This window comes from Pongo pygmaeus, chromosome 2, assembly GCF_028885625.2.
Source record: "Pongo pygmaeus isolate AG05252 chromosome 2, NHGRI_mPonPyg2-v2.0_pri, whole genome shotgun sequence".
In the NCBI taxonomy this organism is placed as follows: Eukaryota; Metazoa; Chordata; class Mammalia; order Primates; family Hominidae; genus Pongo; species Pongo pygmaeus.
Window position 1 is genome coordinate 103,709,332 of NC_085930.1, and position 20,731 is coordinate 103,730,062.

At 55.4% G+C, this 20,731-nt stretch overlaps 1 protein-coding gene across 5 annotated transcripts; it reads left to right on the forward strand.

The window, feature by feature from the left end:
• The first annotated feature begins 2,965 nt into the window (after positions 1–2,965).
• On the forward strand, positions 2,966–20,397 carry MST1R (macrophage stimulating 1 receptor). 5 transcript variants are annotated; one of them, XM_054481969.2, is made up of 20 exons: positions 2,966–4,689; positions 7,815–8,003; positions 8,083–8,211; positions 8,390–8,560; positions 8,867–9,027; positions 9,392–9,557; positions 9,661–9,797; positions 10,187–10,348; positions 10,444–10,537; positions 10,668–10,880; positions 10,968–11,114; positions 11,195–11,360; positions 11,527–11,628; positions 11,702–11,908; positions 15,559–15,639; positions 15,817–15,998; positions 16,091–16,200; positions 16,752–16,917; positions 17,342–17,478; positions 19,837–20,397. In XM_054481969.2, the coding sequence occupies exons 1-20, from the start codon at positions 3,460–3,462 to the stop codon at positions 20,090–20,092; spliced, it is 4,206 nt and encodes a 1,401-aa protein (XP_054337944.1). In that variant the 5' UTR covers positions 2,966–3,459; the 3' UTR covers positions 20,093–20,397. The 5 variants fall into 5 exon arrangements, with proteins under 5 accessions (XP_054337944.1, XP_054337945.1, XP_063517174.1 ...); XM_054481970.2 differs by having other exon boundaries at positions 10,671–10,880; XM_063661104.1 differs by lacking the exon at positions 11,702–11,908.
• Positions 20,398–20,731: the final 334 nt, after the last annotated feature.

Here is a 20,731-nt window from a genome sequence, read left to right on the forward strand (position 1 = left end):
GAGCCGAGACTGCGCCATTGCACTCCAGCCTGGGCGACAGAGTGAGACTCGGTCTCAAAAAAAAAAAAAGAACCTAATATAACTTGTTTGCAGTGAAGCTGGAGTGGTCCACACAAGGGCTGGGGTTCTCAAACTCCAGGTAACCTGCAGTGTGATGTGGTCATATTGCAGTTAGACTCCCTTGCTACTGCTAAGGTGATCTTGGGATTAGAGAAAGAGGTTAGACCTAGTCCTCTAGAACAGTGTTCAGAGGAGACTGAGAGCTCAAGGAGGGAAAAGTGGCTAGCATTCCTTCAAGGCGTCAGGTGCTAGGGCAGTCGAGCAGGTTCTTAGCCAGCTATGGGCCAGGCCTTGTGAGTTTAGCTTGGGGGTGCCCTTGTACTTGGCACTTAAGAGTCCCATTAGCTGACCTCCCCCACACACCTTGACTGCTCCCTTCTATAGAGGCGGCAGATGGCGAGAGGGGGAAGGGGTGCTCCTGTGTACCCCGGCTGTTGAGAACCAAGGCTGCCTTACAGGGTCTTCAGCCTGGGGACAGCCATTAGCACGGCCACACGGTGGCAGCAGAGAACTAACAGATGGTTGCTGCAACCCCCACCCCCAAAAAGGGGTGGGTGGGGTGATCTAAGAGGGCTTGTGAAGCCTTCTCCCAACCCCCAGAGATCCCTCTGAAAGTCTGGAGGTGGGATTTGGGTCACCAGAACCCCTGTCTGTGCGCCAGGCTGAGAATGTTTCATTTTAGTTTTGCCTTGCCTATCTTTAGATGTGTTGACTGTGGAATGCAGGAACCATGCCACAGTTTTCTCCGGGTGTTTATTCATTTCCTGGCCAACTCTGCTTTGGAAAAGGAGTGTCTTTTATGTCACCTCAGGGCACAGTATCAACCCTGCACTGGGTGTGGCCGCCCCCAGTTCCATTTCCTCTTTCAGTCTTCAGGTGCTCATGGAGCTCCAGGCTGGAAGGAGGGGGAGTCCTGCACTGGGGATGGAGGAAGTGAAGTATCCAGAGTAAACTGTGCTGGGGTGGGTGTAGCACTGGGTCTGTGAGACCCAGGAGAGGGGCCTGGCAAAGTCTGGATCAAAAAGGCTTCCTGGAGGAGGTGCCATTTAGGTGGCAAAAGGAGGAAAGGGAAAGAGTGCTCCTGGAAGGAGGAACAGCACTTAACAAAGGTCAGGTTAGGAAGGGGATGCAGGCACAGAAGTATGGACTGAAAGGAGAGTGAGGAGATATAGCTCCCCAAGCCAGGCTAAATCCTGTTGGGCTGAGGGCTCCTCTCTCCCCCAGCCTCCTTATCTACAGCCTTGGGGCCCATAGTTCACAGCCCAGACCCACCCTGTGGAACTTCCCTTTCGTCTAGGGTCCAGGCCCATCTAACTGAGGGGGCTGTCAGGCTAAGGTTGTCCCCCAGGGGCCTCAGTCTAGTGTTGGGGGACCAGTTACCACAGGGCAGCTGCTGAGATCCAGGTGTGGGACTAGGCTCCCCTACCCCCACTCCTCATAAACAGAAGAGAGAACTCTGGGAAATCACCTAGTCGGAACTACATTTTCTTCCTTTTTTTTTTTTTTGGAGATGGAGTCTCGCTCTGTCACCCAGGCTGGAGTGCAGTGGCACAATCTCAGCTCACTGCAACCTCCACCCCCTAAATTCAAGCTATTCTCCTGCCTCAGCCTCCCTAGTAGCTGGGATTACAGGCACCCACCACCACGCCCGGCTAATTTTTGTTTTTAGTGGAGATAGTTTCACCATGTTTGCCAGATCTGTCTGTTCACCATGTTGGTCTTGAACTCCTGACCTCAAGTGATCCACCCGCCTCGGCCTCCCAAAGTGCTGGGATTACAGGTGTGAGCCACCATGCCCTGTCACACATTTTATTTTAAAAACATTTTTACAGTTTTTTTGTCTTGTTGAGTTTTGTTATGTTGCCCAAATTGGTCTTGAACTCCTAACCTCAAGCAATCCTCCTGCCTTGGCCTCTCAAAGGAGTGCTAGGATTACAGGCATCAGCCACAGTGCCCAGCCCAGAACTACATTCTCATTGAAGAGAATAAGATCCAGCAAGGCATACAGAGCATGTTGGAAGTGTCCTGAGAGCCAAAGCCCATGATTCCTCCATATCAGGGGGGCACTGGGCAGAGCCAGGAAGGAAGGGGGAGTCCCCAAGGCCCATATTGTGGATTGTAACCCCATTATACAGCTTCCATATACTGAGGCTGCAGAGGAGGTATGGGCCTCCACTTATGTGCCTCTCTGACTCTGAGGTCCAGTCAGCAAGGCCAGATCCCATCCTAAGACCCTTATGGCCCTGGGAGAGGAGGGCATAACACACCTCCCTCTGACACCATCTTGTCGCTGATAGCTCAGGAGAAGCACATGGAAGAATGGTCCCGGCCGGGCGCGGTGGCTCACGCCTGTAATCCCAACAGTTTGGGAGGCTGAGGCGGGCGGATCACCTGAGGTCAGGAGTTTGAGACCAGCCTGGCCAACATGGTGAAACCCTGTCTCTACTAAAAATACAAAATTAGCCGGGTGTGGTGGTGTGCGCCTGTAATCCCAGCTATTCAGGAGGTTGAGACAGGAGGAGGTTGAGGCTGGAGAATCGCTTGAACCTGGGAGGCGGAGTTTGCAGTGAGCCAAGATCACGCCACTGCAACCCAGCCTGGGCCACAGAGCAAGACTCCTTCTCAAAAAAAAAAAAAAAAAAAAAAGGACAGTCCTTTCCCAAAAAGGGTGGCGCCCCATGACATCTCTCGTTAAGTGCCCCACATCTCCCCTCTGGTCTTCCACACAATCCTGGTCTCTGTTCTCCACATGGTGGGCCCCCAGGCCACGTCTGGGCACCAGCCACTGAGGGTGTTGCTACTAAGTGCAAACTAGTTCCACCGCAAGCAAAGAGCCCAGTGTCCTGCCCCCTTCTCGCTGCGAACCAGTCGGTAGTGGGGGGATGGGATGGGACGGCTCAGACCGGCTCACCTCTCTCCAGGCCACGCCATGCACATCCACCCACAGGCCGCTGAGAAAAAGGCGCCAAGACGCCAGGTGAAGGTACAGGAGCCAGGCTTCCAAGGGCCAGAAGAGTCGGATGGGCGGAGGGCCTGGGCTAGGCCACGCCTCCCTCGCGGCCCCGCCCCCACGGCCCGACTCCGCCCGCCCAGGCCGGCGCCCTCCGGTCGGCTGAGCGCTAAGCGCCAGTGTGCAGCGGCGGCTGGGGCGGCAGGTGAGGCGGCTGGGGCATTGCTGTCCGTGCGTCCGCAGGCGTCAGGTGCTCAGATCCGAGGGCCGGGAAGGAATTTGGGTTTCACAGGAACCTGGGGCGGGGGTCCGCTATCTTGGGGCTGTCGGGACCGCTGCTTAAAGTTGGCCCAGTCCAGACCTCGAGTCGGGCCCCCAGCCAGGCCCACGCCCAAGTCCAGGCCCAGGCCCAGGCCCGTAGGGATCCCCTAGGGTCCCAGCTCGCCTCGATGGAGCTCCTCCCGCCACTGCCTCAGTCCTTCCTGTTGCTGCTGCTGTTGCCTGCCGAGCCTGCGGCGGGCGAGGACTGGCAGTGCCCGCGCACCCCCTACGCGGCCTCTCGCGACTTTGACGTGAAGTACGTGGTGCCCAGCTTCTCCGCCGGAGGCCTGGTACAGGCCATGGTGACCTACGAGGGCGACAGAAATGAGAGTGCTGTGTTTGTAGCCATACGCAATCGCCTGCATGTGCTTGGGCCTGACCTGAAGTCTGTCCAGAGCCTGGCCACGGGTCCTGCTGGGGACCCTGGCTGCCAGACGTGTGCAGCCTGTGGCTCAGGCCCCCACGGCCCTCCCGGTGACACAGACACAAAGGTGCTGGTGCTAGAGCCCGCGCTGCCTGCGCTGGTCAGTTGTGGCTCCAGCCTGCAGGGCCGCTGCTTCCTGCATGACCTAGAGCCCCAAGGGACAGCCGTGCATCTGGCAGCACCAGCCTGCCTCTTCTCAGCCCACCATAACCGGCCCGATGACTGCCCTGACTGTGTGGCCAGCCCATTGGGCACCCGTGTGACTGTGGTTGAGCAAGGCCAGGCCTCCTATTTCTACGTGGCATCCTCACTGGACGCAGCCGTGGCTGCCAGCTTCAGCCCACGCTCAGTGTCTATCAGGCGTCTCAAGGCTGACGCCTCGGGATTCGCACCGGGCTTTGTGGCGTTGTCAGTGCTGCCCAAGCATCTTGTCTCCTACAGTATTGAATACGTGCACAGCTTCCACACGGGAGCCTTCGTATACTTCCTGACTGTACAGCCGGCCAGCGTGACAGATGCTCCTAGTGCCCTGCACACACGCCTGGCACGGCTTAGCGCCACTGAGCCAGAGTTGGGTGACTATCGGGAGCTGGTCCTCGACTGCAGATTTGCTCCAAAACGCAGGCGCCGGGGGGCCCCAGAGGGCGGACAGCCCTACCCTGTGCTGCGGGTGGCCCACTCCGCTCCAGTGGGTGCCCAGCTTGCCACTGAGCTGAGCATCGCTGAGGGTCAGGAAGTGCTATTTGGGGTCTTTGTGGCTGGCAAGGATGGTGGTCCTGGCGTGGGCCCCAACTCTGTCGTCTGTGCCTTCCCCATTGACCTGCTGGACACACTAATTGATGAGGGTGTGGAACGCTGTTGTGAATCCCCAGTCCATCCAGGCCTCCGGCGAGGCCTCGACTTCTTCCAGTCGCCGAGTTTTTGCCCCAACCTGGTAAGCTGAAAGAAGGGGCCCTTACTTGTGAGCTGCATGCACATGGCTGAACACAGGCTGCTTCCCTTCCATCACTGAGGGGATCTGGGAGGGGAAGGGCAGGCGGAAAGAAGCATTCTCTCTCACCCAGTTCCTAAGTGCTGGGGTGGTGTGAGAAAGCAGCCAGACAAAGGCTACACTGGAGGCTCAGCTCCCAGGCTGGCCCTTGTGGCTGCCTCATTTTGCTCTCTCGCCTACCTGCCCATCATGGCTTCTGGTTTTTTAGGTAGTTTCCCTGGCTATGTGAGGATAGGGTTACATAACCGTGTCTCTGTTAGCATAGCTCCTGAATGCTGGGTAGAATGATGGGCATTCCCTCCTACTTGTCCACCACCCATATCCTCAGGGACACACGCAGAAAAATAGCACTCCCCCCTCCCCCCTGCCCCGCCACCACCACCACCACGCACAAATACACAGGGAGATGCTCACAGATTCACAGACTCACAGCTGCTTGCCAACAGTTTCACTTTCCCTTGTTTTGCTCTGCTTTCCAGAGGGGGTGGGATGGGAGTTGTCAGAGAATCTCCCCTTCCTCCACACCCCCTCCCCCCACCCACCCCCATCCTTCTGCCAGCCACCACGTTCCAGGGAGCCTCCTGGGCCTTGGAAGTTGGAAGCTTGTTAGAGAGCCTGCATGTCCTAGGCTTCACTAACCTTTTTGCCATGATTGGGGGTGATTGGGGGAGTACCCGGCACTCATGGAATGGCAGCTTGGTTCTAGAAGGTTCTGGGAGCCTCACTCTAGTCTTGTGCAAGCAACTATAAACATCTGGGGATAAGTAAAGGCCTAGGAAGGGCTGGTTGGAATTGGTCCATCCCAGACTTTTTTTTTTTTTTAACTGTATTTGGAGCCCTGCCCCAGGCAGGAAGTCTCAAAGCCCGTGCTGAATTGGGGGCTCCTTCCAACAGACTCTATCTAGGTTCTCTCCAGCCATCGTATAGGCAGGCAACAGCAGTAAGATTGGACCAAGGAATGGGACCCACAGCTACTGTGGGTAGCTGAGAATCTGAGAATCTGTTCTCAGATTCTCTAGCCATCATCCTGTGGCCCTGGGCCTGCTGTGACATTCTTGAAAGACTCCTTTCCGCTCCTATTGATGCCTCGGAGATGGGAGGAGAACTTAACACCCAATGTGGGGTTGGGGGTCTTTAGCCTCCCTCCCTCTGCTGAGTACATCTGGGTTGAGAGGCCCTAGGGTTGGGGACTCCTTGTCGGAGCCTGGGCAGGCCTGCCTGGCCCCTTCCCCTTCCCGATGGGGAGTCAGAACCTCTCCCCAGCTTGCCTAGTGGTCAGTGGGTCAGAAGACACCCAGCACGGCTGGGCAGTGCCAGGCTCCAGGAAGACTAATCTTGGTCCCTGCCCACAGGCTGGCCAGGCCCCCAGGAGGTGTGTGACTCACCCCGTGCAGTGTTTGCCTAGCAACTCTGGGCATGCAGCCACTGGGGCAGCACCCACATAGTGGTTGGCCTCAGGAGGCCTGAGGGACTCCGAGCTGGTGCCTGTCCTCCATGGGACATTGGACACTTATGTGTTTTCAGGAGCCGGGGGCCCCTACCTAAGCCTGGGAACCTAGAGCTAAGGTCCTGGGGCTAGGGACAAGCAGGCTAGGATGTGGGCCTGACTAAGGTAGGGCTCATTCCCCTTTAGAGCCCCACCTGTCCCTGAGTCATGCTAGAAACACCTGGCAGGCTTCCAGCTCGGGCCAAGCCAAGCCGATTTCCTGCCTCAAGTGAGGACAAAATCCCAGTCCCCACCCACCCCAAGCTGTAGGCACAAGGTGTATGGGGTTTCGAGGCTCAGCTCCACATCTACTTTTGCCTCCAGGGCTACTAATCAGTGCTGAGGTCTCAGGACTGGGTTAAGCCTCTGTGGTCTGATGGAGCCTTCAGAGGCTCCTGCTTCAAGGAGTGCCCTCCAGGCTGGTGAGGGAGAGTCCTGAGCACCTAGGGCTGGCTACTGAGCCCCGTCTGCACCTCGCACTCAGCTCCAACACTGCGAGTTCATACACTGGTGTACTGGTTTCCCAGAGCTTCCACAGTCCTGCCCTGGGGCGTGATTGCAGCCCCCAAAACACCCCCTTGCTAAAAGCAGGGGAGAGGTTAGTATCCCCTGGCTTCCAGAACTTAGTTCTGGCACCCAGGCTGTAGGGGTTTGGTTTATCCCTTTTGTACCCTGAAAGGGGGTATAGGAAACAGCCAGGAGTACAGGAAGACCTTTGGAGTCTAGGGAGAAGGACCATGTCCCCAACATTGTGCTGGCCAATTAACTCCAGCATTCAGCCCCTTATGCAAGTGGGGAAACCGAACCCCAGAGGAGACAGGGTTTGCTGAAGTGCACACAGAGAGTCAGAGAAGAGCCAGCAGGGGGCAGGAGAAGACTCTTGTGGAGCTGAGACTTCCAACTTGGCTCTCCTCCTGAGGGTCTATGATGCCTTGGACGAGAGACCGAACCTCTTGAGCCTGTTTCCTCATCTGTGAGATGTACGGGGTGGGCCAGGCACTGTGGCTCGTGCCTGTAATCCCAGCACTCTGGGAGACCAAGGCGGACAGATCACAAGGTCAGGAGTTCGAGACCAGCCTGGCCAACATCGTGAAACCCCATCTCTACTAAAAATACAAAAAATTAGCCGGGGGTGGTGGCAAGCACCTGTAATCCCAGCTACTTGGGAGGCGGAGGCAGGAGAATCGCTTGAACCCGGGGGGTGGAGGTTGCAGTGAGCTGAGATCACACCATTGCCCTCCAGCCCTGGCAACAGTGTGAGACTCCGTCTCAAAAAAAAAAAAAAGATGTACGGGGTGGTTGTGAGGTTGGAATGGGGGTAACTCACCATCAAGACGGACATGGCAGGGTGGGGCAGGGAGGATGGGGAGTGGGCCTTCCAGCCTGGGCCTTCTCCCTGCCCTTGCTACACTGAGAGCCCTGTGGGGGCAATGTGGGATGGTAACTGGCAGGCCCAGGGCCTTCTCCAGTCAGGCCAGGTGAGGGGTGAGAGTGTTGGGCTGCTGTGGCCACTGACAAAGGCCCCAGAGGGTCGGAGCACAGGGCTGAACCCTGACTCCTTCCCTTCCCTGACCTTTCCCAGCCTGGCCTGGAGGCCCTCAGCCCCAACACCAGCTGCCGCCACTTCCCTCTGCTGGTCAGTAGCAGCTTCTCACGTGTGGACCTATTCAATGGGCTGTTGGGACCAGTACAGGTCACTGCATTGTATGTGACACGCCTTGACAACGTCACAGTGGCGCACATGGGCACGATGGATGGGCGTATCCTGCAGGTGGGTCCTCATCCCCACAGCCCCCTGGCCCTGGGTCCTTGTCTCCATCCCCATTTTGCTCACATCTGACCTGTCCTAGGTGGAGCTGGCCAGGTCACTCAACTACTTGCTGTATGTGTCCAACTTCTCACTGGGTGACAGTGGGCAGCCCGTGCAGCGGGATGTCAGTCGTCTCGGGGACCACCTACTCTTCGCCTCTGGGGACCAGGTGAGGTGGGCAGGGGCAGGGCCTGGGGCCAGGGTTGTGGGATCACAGACTCTCCATCCAATCCAGGGAGGCATTGACATACAGGCCCTACCACCCTAGCCTACAGTGTACCAGGAGGGTCTATAGGGCCCAATCTCCCCCTCCAGGCACCCCTGAGTCACCTGTCTTCCACCCCCAGGTTTTCCAGGTACCTATCCGAGGCCCTGGCTGCCGCCACTTCCTCACCTGTGGGCGTTGCCTAAGGGCACAGCGTTTCATGGGCTGTGGCTGGTGTGGGAACATGTGTGGCCAGCAGAAGGAGTGTCCTGGCTCCTGGCAACAGGACCACTGCCCACCTAAGCTTACTGAGGTATGGCTTCCCTGGCAGGGCACAGGTAAGAGTGGGACAGGCTGGGCCTGGGGTGGTGGTCAGCAAGTCTTGATCACAATCTTTCTCAGGTCTGGGGGGTGTCCTTCATATCTACAAGGAGGGCATTCTTGTCAGAGGGGATGCCACATGCAAAGACTTGGAGGCAGGAAAGTACTTGAATTCAAGTGACTCCAAATGGCTGGAGCATGGGGCAGGGAAGGGGTATGGCAGGAGACTTTGGGGAAGCAGGTGGGGCTGAGAGAGCCCAACCCCACATGAGGACTCAGGCTGTTTCCCCCATTTCAGTTCCACCCCCACAGTGGACCTCTAAGGGGCAGTACAAGGCTGACCCTGTGTGGCTCCAACTTCTACCTGCACCCTTCTGGTCTGGTGCCTGAGGGAACCCATCAGGTCACTGTGGGCCAAAGTCCCTGCTGGCCACTGCCCAAGGACAGCTCAAAACTCAGGTACAATCTGGTCCCTCCCCTCCCTTTCCCTGAAGGGGACAACCAAGCAGCTCCTTCCCCATGAGACTCTGTTCTCTGCTTATCAGAGGCAAGGGGGGATGGGGGAAGCTGCAGTGTTTCTGACTGCTTTGTGTCTGGGGAGTTGTCTCTGTCCCTTTTTGAGCTTTCATGTGCCCTTCCTGTCTGTTCACTCATGGACCAGCCAAGGTTAATCTCTGCCCCACCAGAACCTTCCTTCCCTGGAGGGAGACATGGGTGGAGAAATGCCATTCTCTGGCTCAGAGGAGCCCTATGGCTTGTGGCAGGCATGCATCTAGGCCTGTGTAATTCCTGGCTGACCTCAGGGGTTCCCCTGGTGCCCCAGACCAGTGCCCCGGAAAGACTTTGTAGAGGAGTTTGAGTGTGAACTGGAGCCCTTGGGCACCCAGGCAGTGGGGCCTACCAACGTCAGCCTCACCGTGACTAACATGCCACCGGGCAAGCACTTCCGGGTAGACGGCACCTCCGTGCTGAGAGGCTTCTCTTTCATGGTGAGGCTACCTTGCCCTGTCTGTGCCCTTGGCCAGTGCATGGTACGGGAAGGGAGGGGCTTGGAGTGGAGGACCTGCCTAAGCCACCTCTATGTCCTCTTAGGAGCCAGTGCTGATAGCAGTGCAACCCCTCTTTGGCCCACGGGCAGGAGGCACCTGTCTCACTCTTGAAGGCCAGAGTCTGTCTGTAGGCACCAGCCGGGCTGTGCTGGTCAATGGGACTGAGTGTCTGCTAGCACAGTAAGTACCACCAGGCAGGCACGGGAGGCCACAGGGTTCTATCCACGTGGGGACCCAGATTCTGTCAGGATGGAGGGAAGAGTGCTTGTTACATGGTCAGTGTGGTGTGGAGAGCAGGTCCAGGAAGAAAAGACTACTGCCCTCTTCAGCCCAGAGGCAAGAGAGCCCATCACAGAGTCCAATGGCTCCAGCCAAGGCTGTGGGGAACCTGTTCCCTCCTTACCCTCTTGGGATGTCTTCCTGGGACCACCTTATCTTCAGACAGACCATGGAGTGGGGCAGGTGGGAGAGATAACAGACGAACTGGGAGAGGTCAACAGGCCCCTGGAAGAAGTGGGCCTGGCCATCACAAAGGGGGTAACCTTGAGCCCAATCTCTTGTTCCTGTAGGGTCAGTGAGGGGCAGCTTTTATGTGCCACACCCCCTGGGGCCACAGTGGCCAGTGTCCCCCTTAGCCTGCAGGTGGGGGGTGCCCAGGTACCTGGTTCCTGGACCTTCCACTACAGAGAAGACCCTGTCGTGCTAAGCATCAGCCCCAACTGTGGCTACATGTAAGCACCACCTCTTTGCCCACTCTGGCCTCTGGGGAATGAGAGAGCCAGCCTTGGAGAACACCCAAAGCCTACCACCCTACCCTCTTCCACAGCAACTCCCACATCACCATCTGTGGCCAGCATCTAACTTCAGCATGGCACTTAGTGCTGTCATTCCATGATGGGCTTAGGGCAGTGGAAAGCAGGGTGAGTGAGTGCTGGCCAGGAGGGAGGAAGGCTGGATGAGTTCCCTGAGCTGCAGACCAACCTCATGCTGCTGAGGCAAGGAGCAATCACAGGTGGGGTTCCTGGCTAATCACTCTCATATTGGTCCCAGCAGTGTGAGAGGCAGCTTCCAGAGCAGCAGCTGTGCCGCCTTCCTGAATATGTGGTCCGAGACCCCCAGGGATGGGTGGCAGGGAATCTGAGTGCCCGGGGGGATGGAGCTGCTGGCTTTACACTGCCTGGCTTTCGCTTCCTACCCCCACCCCATCCACCCAGTGCCAACCTAGTTCCACTGAAGCCTGAGGAGCATGCCATTAAGTTCGAGGTAAGTGTAAGGGATAGGGGCAGGAAGAGTTGGGGATCTGAAAGTAAGGGCCAACCTACTGGCTGGTCCTCATGACACTCTCTGCAGTATATTGGGCTGGGCGCTGTGGCTGACTGCGTGGGTATCAACGTGACCGTGGGTGGTGAGAGCTGCCAGCACGAGTTCCGGGGGGACATGGTTGTCTGCCCCCTGCCCCCATCCCTGCAGCTTGGCCAGGATGGTGCCCCATTGCAGGTAGGCAGCCCAGCTGGACCTCCCTGGGAAACACGGGCAGAGGGCCTACAGGCTGGGCCTGAGTTGCCACCTGCTCCCAGGTCTGCGTGGATGGTGAATGTCATATCCTGGGTAGAGTGGTGCGGCCAGGGCCAGACGGGGTCCCACAGAGCACACTCCTTAGTATCCTGCTGCCTTTGCTGCTGCTTGTGGCCGCACTGGCGACTGCACTGGTCTTCAGCTACTGGTGGAGGAGGCAGCAGCTAGGTGAGTTCTCTGCTCCTACCTTTACTCAGCCCCTACCCCCAACCAATGGCATCTTCAAGTCTCTACATCCTCTCTCTGCCCAGGACTTAGGGATCTAAGTCCTCCCCAGAGGGGTTGGCCCGTAGGAGCTTGGAAAGCCAAGCCACCAAGGATTCTCTTTCCACAGTTCTTCCTCCCAACCTGAATGACCTGGCATCCCTGGACCAGACTGCTGGAGCCACACCCCTGCCTATTCTGTACTCAGGCTCTGACTACAGAAGTGGCCTTGGTGAGATAGTGGAGGCATGAGAAGCTAAAGCCACCCCCTGTCCCTACAAGTTCCTCACTCCCTCTCCCCACAGCATTCCCTGCCACTGATGGTCTGGATTCCACCACTTGTGTCCATGGAGCATCCTTCTCTGATAGTGAAGATGAATCCTGTGTCCCACTGCTGCGGAAAGAGTCCATCCAGCTAAGGGACCTGGACTCTGCGCTCTTGGCTGAGGTCAAGGATGTGCTGATTCCCCATGAGCGGGTGGTCACCCACAGTGACCGAGTCATTGGCAAAGGTGTGGGGGCCAGGTGGGGCTGGGGCAGAGATGGAGTCTCAAGATGACATAGGCTAGGCCAGGCGCGGTGGCTCATGCCTGTAATCCCAGCACTTTGGGAGGCTGAGGCGGGTAGATCACGAGGTCAGGAGATCGAGACCGTCCTGGCTAACACGGTGAAACCCCGTCTCTACTAAAAATACAAAAAAAATTAGCCAGCCGTGGTGGCAGGTACCTGTAGTCCCAGCTACTTGGGAGGCTGAGGCAGGAGAATGGCATGAACTCGGGAGGCGGAGCTTGCAGTGAGCCAAGATTGCACCACTGCACTTCAGCCTGGGCCAGAGTGAGACTCCGTCTTAAAAAAAAAAAAAAAAAAAAAAAAAATGACATAGGCTAAAGGGACAGTTGGAACAGATTCTGCTCTAACCTTCTCACCAACCTGTGTGACCTTGGGTATACCACTTAACCTCTCTGAGCCTCCATTTGCTCATCTGTAAAATGGGGATGAGAAAAGTTCTGTCTTCAGTGGGTTCTGGTGTGGATCAATCAGGCATAGGAGGATTGTAGCCTCTGCCATCATGTGGCTGCTCTTTGTTTTTGGTTTTATTTATGGTTTTGTTTTTGTTTTTGTGACAGGGTCTCACTCTGTTAACCAGGCTGGAGTGCAATGGCACAATCATGGCTCACTGCAGCCCCGACCTCCCCAGCCTCAGGTGATCCTCCTGCCTCAGCCTTCTGAGTAGCTGGGACTACAAGCATGCACCACCATGCCTGGCTAATTTTTTGTTTGTTTTTTGTAGAGGTGGGCCTCGAATCATGTTGTCCAGGCTGGCCTCGAACTCCTGGACTCAAGCAATCTGCCTGCCTAACCTTCCCAAAGTGCTGGGATTACAGGCATGAGCCACTGAACCCAGCCTGTTTTATTTATTTTATTTTTATTTTTATTCTATTTTATTATTATTTTTTGAGACAGAATTTCACTCGTTGCCCAGGCTGGAGTGCAATGGCACGATCTTGGCTCATTGCAACCTCCTCCTCCCGGGTTCAAGTGATTCTCCTGTTTCAGCTTCCTGAGTAGCTAGGATTACAGGCGCCTGCCACAACACCCGGCTAATTTTTAGTATTTTTGGTAGAGACAGGATTTCACCATGTTGGCCAGGCCGGTCTCGAACTCCTGACCTCAGGTGATCCGCCCGCCTCAGCCTCCCAAAGTGCTAGGATTACAGGCATGAGCCACCGCCCCCAGCCTATTTTATTTTATTTTATTATTTTATTTTTTTTTGAGGGGGAGTCTCGCTCTTTCGCCCAGGCTGGAGTGCAGTGGCGCGATCTCGGCTCATTGCAAGCTCCGCCTCCCAGGTTCATGCCATTCTCCTGCCTCAGCCTCCCAAGTAGCTGGGACTACAGGCGCCTGCCACCGTGCCCGGCTAATTTTTTGTATTTTTACTAGAGATGGGGTTTCACCGTGTTAGCCAGGATGGTCTTGATCTCCTGACCTCGTGATCCACCCGCCTCAGCCTCCCAAAGTGCTGGGATTACAGGTGTGAGCCACCATACCCGGCCTATTTTATTTTTTCAAGATGGAGTCTTGCTCTGTCACCCAGGCTGGAGTGCAGTGGTGCAATCTTGGGTCACTGCAACCTCTGCCTCCCGGGTTCAAGCAATTCTCCTGCCTCATCCTCCCTAGTAGCTAGGATTACAGGCGCCCACCACCACACCTGGCTAATTTTTGTATTTTTAGTAGAGATGGGGTTTCACCATGTTGGCCAGGCTGGTCTCAAACCCAAACCCCTGAACTCACGATCTGCCCACCTTGGCCTCCCAAAGTGCGGGGATTATAGGTGTGAGCCACTGCACCCGGCCTATTTATTTAATTTTATTTTTTGAGATATAATCTCCCTCTGTTGCTCAGGCTGGAGTGCAGTGGCGCAATCTTGGTCACTGCAATCTCTGCCTCCTAGGTTCAAGCGATTCTCCTGCCTCAGCCTCCCTGAGTAGCTGGGACTACAGATGCACGCCACCACGTCCAGCTAATTTTTTTTTTTTTTTTTTTTGTATTTTTAGTAGAGACGAGGTTTCACCATGTTGGCCAGGCTGGTCTCGAACTCCTAACCTCAGGTGATCCGCCTGCCTTGACCTCCCAAAGTGCTGGGATTACAGGCGTGAGCCACTGTACCCAGCCTATTTATTTATTTATTTATTTATTTATTTATTTATTTTTGAGACAGAACCTCGCTCTGTCACCCAGGCTGGAGTGCAGTGGCATGATCTCAGCTCACTGCAACCACTGCCTCCCGGATTCAAGTGATTCTCCTGCCTCAGCCTCCTAAGTAGCTGGGATTACAGACGTGCGCCACCAAGCCCGTCTAATTTTTGTATTTTTAGTAGAAATGGAGTTTCATCATGTTGGCCAGGCTGGTCTCAAACTCCCGACCTCAGGTGATCTGCCCGCCTCGGCCTCCCGAAGTGCTGGGATTACAGGCGTGAGCCATCACACCCGGCCCTGCTTTATTTATTTATTTATTTATTTATTTATTTTTATTTTTTTGAGACAGAGTCTCACTCTACTGCCCAGGCTGGAATGCAGTAGTGCAATCTCGGCTCACTGCAACCTCTGCCTCCTGGATTCAAGCATTTCTCCTGCCTCAGCCTCCTGAGTAGCTGGGATTACAGGGGCCTGCCACTGCCACCATACCTGTCTAATTTTTGTAGTTGTAGTAGAGACGGGGTTTCACCATGTTGGCCAGACTGGTCTTGAACCCCTGACCTCAGCTGATCCTCCCGCCCCAGCCTCCCAAAGTGTTAGGATTAAAGGCATGAGCCTTTTTTTTTTTTTTTTTTTTTTAAAAAAGACAGCATCTCACTATGTTACCCAGGCTGGCCTTGAACTCCTGGGCTTATGCAATTCTCTTGCCTCAGCCTCCTGAGTAACTGGCATTACAGGCGCACTGCGCTTGGCTTCTGCTGCTTTTTTTGTGGGGGGATGGAGTCTCGCCCTGTCTCTCAGGCTGGAGTGCAGTGACACGATCTTGGCTCACTGCAACCTCTGCCTCCCGGGTTCAAGCTATTCTCCTGCCTCAGGCTCCCAAGCAGCTGGAACTAGAGATGGGGTTTCACCATATTGGCCAGGCTAGTCTCAAACTCCTGACTTCGTGATCCACCCACCTTGGCCTCTCAAAGTGCTGGGATTACAGGTGTGAGCCGCCGCACCCAGCCCTGCTGCTTTTTTAAAATGTCAGATTGGGCCGGGTGTGGTGGCTCACACCTGTAATCCCAGCACTTTGGGAGGCCTAGGTGGGTGAATCACAATGTCAGGAGTTTGAGACCAGCCTGGCCAACATGGTGAAACCCAGTCTCTACTAAAAATACAAAAAAATTAGCTGTGTGTAGTGGCAGGTGCCTGTAATCCCAGCTACTCAGGAGGCTTAGGCAGGAAAATCACTTGAACCTGGGAGGCAGAGGTTGCAATGAGTTGAGATCGCACCACTGCACTCCAGCCTGGGCAACAGAGTGAGACTCGGTCTCAAAAAAAAAAAAATTAAAAATAAAAATAAATAAAATGTCAGATTGGCCAGTTGAGTGCTCTGAGGTCTGGTTGCCAATGAGAATGTGTGGTGTGAGGCTTGGGCCCTGGAGCCCCTCTCATTGACTCATTATTCACCTCACACCAGGCCACTTTGGAGTTGTCTACCACGGAGAATACATAGACCAGGCCCAGAATCGAATCCAATGTGCCATCAAGTCACTAAGTCGTAAGTGGGGCAGAAGATGGGAAGGCAGAGGGAGGGGCCTCAGGCTGGGAGGATTCTTTTTCTCTGTGTTCTCACCTTACTGAGTGACCCTGAGCAGGAGACCTTCATTTCCCATTTCCCCATCTGAGCCTTATAAAGGGACGCCCTGCCCTGTGCCTGACTTGCGCTGCTCTGCAGGCATCACAGAGATGCAGCAGGTGGAGGCCTTCCTGCGAGAGGGGCTGCTCATGCGTGGCCTGAACCACCCGAATGTGCTGGCTCTCATTGGTATCATGTTGCCACCTGAGGGCCTGCCCCATGTGCTGCTGCCCTATATGTGCCACGGTGACCTGCTCCAGTTCATCCGCTCACCTCAGCGGGTCAGTGTTCAGCTGGCTCTGGGTTGGGGGCTGGGCAGCAGCTGGAGAAGGAGCTGCTGTGCCCTTGCCCACCAACCCACCTGTGCCCCCAGAACCCCACCGTGAAGGACCTCATCAGCTTTGGCCTGCAGGTAGCCCACGGCATGGAGTACCTGGCAGAGCAGAAGTTTGTGCACAGGGACCTGGCTGCGCGGAACTGCATGTGAGAGTCCAGAGTAGCTGGGGTGAAGCAAAGGGACAGGGCATGAGGGTGTGCGGTGCTTAAGGCCGCCTCAGGGAAGGGCCAACTCCAGCCTTGTCCTCCCCTCTCTGCACCTTACTTTTTTTGTCTGCCCAGTACAGACTTGGACTGGACACTGTGGCTTTGAAATTTGGCCAGGCGTGGTGGCTCACGTCTGTAATCCCAGCACTTTGGGAGGCCGAGGCAGGCGGATCATGAGGTCAGGAGATCGAGACCATCCTGGCTAACACAGTGAAACCCCATCTCTACTAAAAATACAAAAAAATTAGCCGGGCGTGGTGGCGGGCGCCTGTAGTCCCAGCTACTCGGGAGGCTGAGGCGGGAGAATGGCATGAACCCAGGAGGCGGAGCTTGCAGTGAGCGGAGATCGCGCCACTGTACTCCAGCCTGGGCAACAGAGTGAGACTCCGTCTCAAAAAAAAAAAAAAAAAAATTCTGTAAGGGCCTAGAACAGGTGGGTTCAGGGCCTGGTAAGGGCCAGTCCTAAGTGTGATCCTCTCCCTACCCCTAAGGCTGGACAAGTCATTCACAGTCAAGGTGGCTGACTTTGGTTTGGCCCGTGACATCCTGGACAAGGAGTACTATAGTGTTCGACAGCATCGCCACGCTCGCCTACCTGTGAAGTGGATGGCGCTGGAGAGCCTGCAGACCTATAGATTTACCACCAAGTCTGATGTGGTGAGGCCCCACCTGCCCTACAGTCCACATGGCTTTGGCACCCGAGAACACTGGGCCTCACCCATTCAGCTCTGAATGATCTGAGCCCAGGGAGTCCCCAGGGTAGATGATCCCCACAGCCCATCTGCCCACCTCTTGGGCAGATGTAAGATGGAATCTGACACCTGCCAGGGCTAGAGGAGGCTGGGAACTCACTGGCTCCTCACAGATAATCCAGGGCCTGCCCAGCCCCAACTCTGGGCAGGATGAGGTAGTGGGAGGAGACAGAGGAAAGACACGGGTGAGGTATTGAGGAATGAGCTCTCAGTGGAGGGTAGAGTCTTCCATTTCCAGCTGAAGGACTCTGGGAGGTAGAAGCCCTGGGGGACCCACCTGCCCCCAAATTTGGAGTGAGTTGAGTCCCCTCACCTCCCCCTTTCCACAGTGGTCATTTGGTGTGCTGCTGTGGGAACTGCTGACACGGGGTGCCCCACCATACCCCCACATCGACCCTTTTGACCTTACCCACTTCCTGGCCCGGGGTCGGCGCCTGCCCCAGCCTGAGTATTGCCCTGATTCTCTGTGAGTATGTGGAGGTGGTAGTGGGGAGGGAACTGGGCCCCAGAGACATGGAAGAGACAGGAGACAGAGCTCCTTCCTGGCCTCCTGACTGAACTTCTGGTTGACTAGGAAAGGGACTCTCGCTGGGCCTCAGTTTCCTCATCTGTGAACTGGTCCCACCCTCATGCAGAGTAGGACCCTGGGAAGACTTCACAGTTGCCATGGTAACAACATTCTGAGCTCAGAGTTGGGGTTGAGGCCCGTGGTTTGATTTTCCCAGTGCTCTTCCTACCCGACTCCCACTAACAGGGTCTGCTTTCCACCTTTTCCTCTCATTTAATCTCGAGGAAAGATTCCATAACCCCCACAGCAACCCCCTCTGGATCTCCAGGTCAGGTTTTTTCACTGGATGTGGTTTCAGATTCCCCATTCCTGGAGGGATGGCGGCAGCTGCGTTGTCCTCAGTGCCTACGGGGTAGGTTCGGTGCTGAGGTTCAGCTTCATACGCAGCAGGTGTGCCTGAGCTGTGGCTAGGTCTGCTGGGTTAGAACAGAGAGAACCAGGACACAGGTAAAAGTAGTTGACGCCTCCTGTCTCAGGCTGTGCTCCAAGAAGGATGTGAGTAGCCCTTCCTCACAGTCCTACCTGCCTTGGGTTTGCTCTTACTATTCACTTCTTTAATTCACTGCCTACCCATATCCAGATTGGGCTCCTGGAAACAGACTCAGCTGGAGATTTATGTATGGGGATTTACTGAGAGGTTGGGGGCAAGGGAAGAAGGACTGGGCAGGAGAAATGTCACAGAAACTGCAGCCCATCCCACAGGGACTGCTTGAACTGGGATGACCCTCCAGAGTTTTCTGAAATTGAGACCAACAGGCCAGGTCTTTGTACCAGGCATTAATCAGTTACTAGTCACAGGCTGTCCCTGGTGAGGGGATGTGAGCTTGGCAGAGGCAGTTCTCTTCTGCCTAGGGCAATTCCTAGAGAGAGCCTCAGTCAAGAACCATCAGCAGGCAACACTCCTAGCCACTGGGAAAGTAAAGGGGGATCTGGGTGGCACACCATAGGGTCCACTTCAGCAGTCCAGCCCTTCTCCTCTCTGGGCCTCAATTTCCTCATCTGTAAAGTGGAGACAACAGTACCACCCTCCAAGAGTCTGAGAATTATATGAGATATTGTACGTAGGGTAGAGTATTACTTCAGGCAGGAATGACATCCCCAAGATAATGGGGTAGGCACTAGGACCCAGCAGGTAAACCTGGGGAACCTCTGCTTCAGGACCAGGGTGCCACTGGTGCTGCCCTAAATGCTCTTGCTTCAGAATTTTTTTTTTTTTGAGACGGAGTCTCGCTCTGTTGCCCAGGCTGGAGTGCAATGGCGCAATGTTGGCTCACTGCAACCTCTGCCTCCCAGGTTCAAGTGATTCTCCTGCCTCAGCCTCCCGAGTAACTAGGACTACAGGCGTGTGCCACCACGCCCAGCTATTTTTTTTTTTTTTTTTTTGAGATGGAGTCTCGCTCTGTTGCCCAGGCTGGAGTGCAGTGGCACAATCTCGGCTCACTGCAAGCTCCGCCTCCCGGGTTCACGCCATTCTCCTGCCTCAGCCTCCCAAGTAGCTGGGACTACAGGCGCCTGCCATGACGCCCGGCTAATTTTTTGTATTTTTAGTAGAGATGGGGTTTCACCGTGTTAGCCAGGATGGTCTCGATCTCCTGACCTCATGATCCACCCACCTTGGCCTCCCAAAGTGCTGGGATTACAGGCGTGAGCCACCTCGCCCAGCTTCGCCCAGTTAATTTTTGTATTTTTAGTAGAGATGGGGTTTCACTATGTTGGCCAGGCTGGTCTCGAACTCCTGACCTCGTGACCTGCCCACCTCAGCCTCCCAAAGTGCTGGGATTACAGGCATGAGCCACTGCGCCCAGCTACTTCAGGATTTTTAATTCCTGCTTTGCTGGACCCAGGCTTCCTTCCTGAAAGAACTGTGATGATGACCATTGTATCTCGTGAGCTGGGCCTTGTGCTTAGCACTTCACAGGCATCAGCCTATGTGCCTACTTCTCTGTGATCAGAGGAGGACCCAGAGGCACAGAGAAGTTAAGGAACTTGTCCAAGATCACATAGTCCAGGCCACAGGGCACAGGAGCCCAAGCTCGTAACACCTGAGGTAGTTCGACCTCTGCCAGGGTGGGGAGGCAGGACTGGAACAGTAATCATAGGGATGAAAAGAGCTGCCCCTGATTGGGTAGTGCTAGCTACTAGGTCCTGTCATCTATCCTCATCCCTGTGTGGCCTGCCAGAGGTTTAACAGCAAGTGGGTGGCCCAGAATCCTTGGGTGGGAATTGCCTTAACCTGACATCCCTTTCCCCCGACAGGTACCAAGTGATGCAGCAATGCTGGGAGGCGGACCCAGCAGTGCGACCCACCTTCGGAGTACTAGTTGGGGAAGTGGAGCAGATAGTGTCTGCACTGCTTGGGGACCATTATGTGCAGCTGCCAGCAACCTACATGAACTTGGGCCCCAGCACCTCACATGAGATGAATGTGCATCCAGAACAGCCGCAGTCCTCACCCATGCCAGGGAGTGCACGCCGGCCCCGGCCACTCTCAGAGCCTCCTCGGCCCACTTGACTTAGTTCTTGGGCTGGACCTGCTTAGCTTCCTTGAGCTAACCCCAAGCTGCCTCTGGGCCATGCCAGGCCAGAGGGCAGTGGCTCTCCACCTTGTTCCTGCCCTTTAACTTTCAGAGGCAATAGGTAAATGGGGCCCATTAGGTCCCTCACTCCACAGAGTGAGCCAGTGAGGGCAGTCCTACAACATGTATTTATGGAGTGCCTGCTGTAGACCCTGTCTTCTGGGCACAGTGGACTCAGCAGTGACCACACCAACACTGACCCTTGAACCAATAAAGGAACAAATGACTATTAAAGCACAAATTGTGGCAAATAGTGTGAAAGAATGACAGGAGGCTGCTATAAATAGCTGAATAGAGAGGCAAGGGAAGCCTCCCAGGAGGTGACATTTTGCTGAGGCCTTATCAACCGGGGAAAAACCACCAGAAGCAGTGTTGAGGAAAGAGGCTTTTTGGCAGAGAGTCACACATGCAAAGGCCCTGAGGCTGGAAAGGAGTTGGATCAGCAAGAAGGATCTTGAGAACAGGGAGGGTGAGCAAGGCCCAGATCCACTGTTAGATGGAACCAAGGAAGTAGGCTGAGTACCCAAGCATGCAGTGACCAGGATGGTTTCTTCCATGGCTCAGGCTGCCTCCTC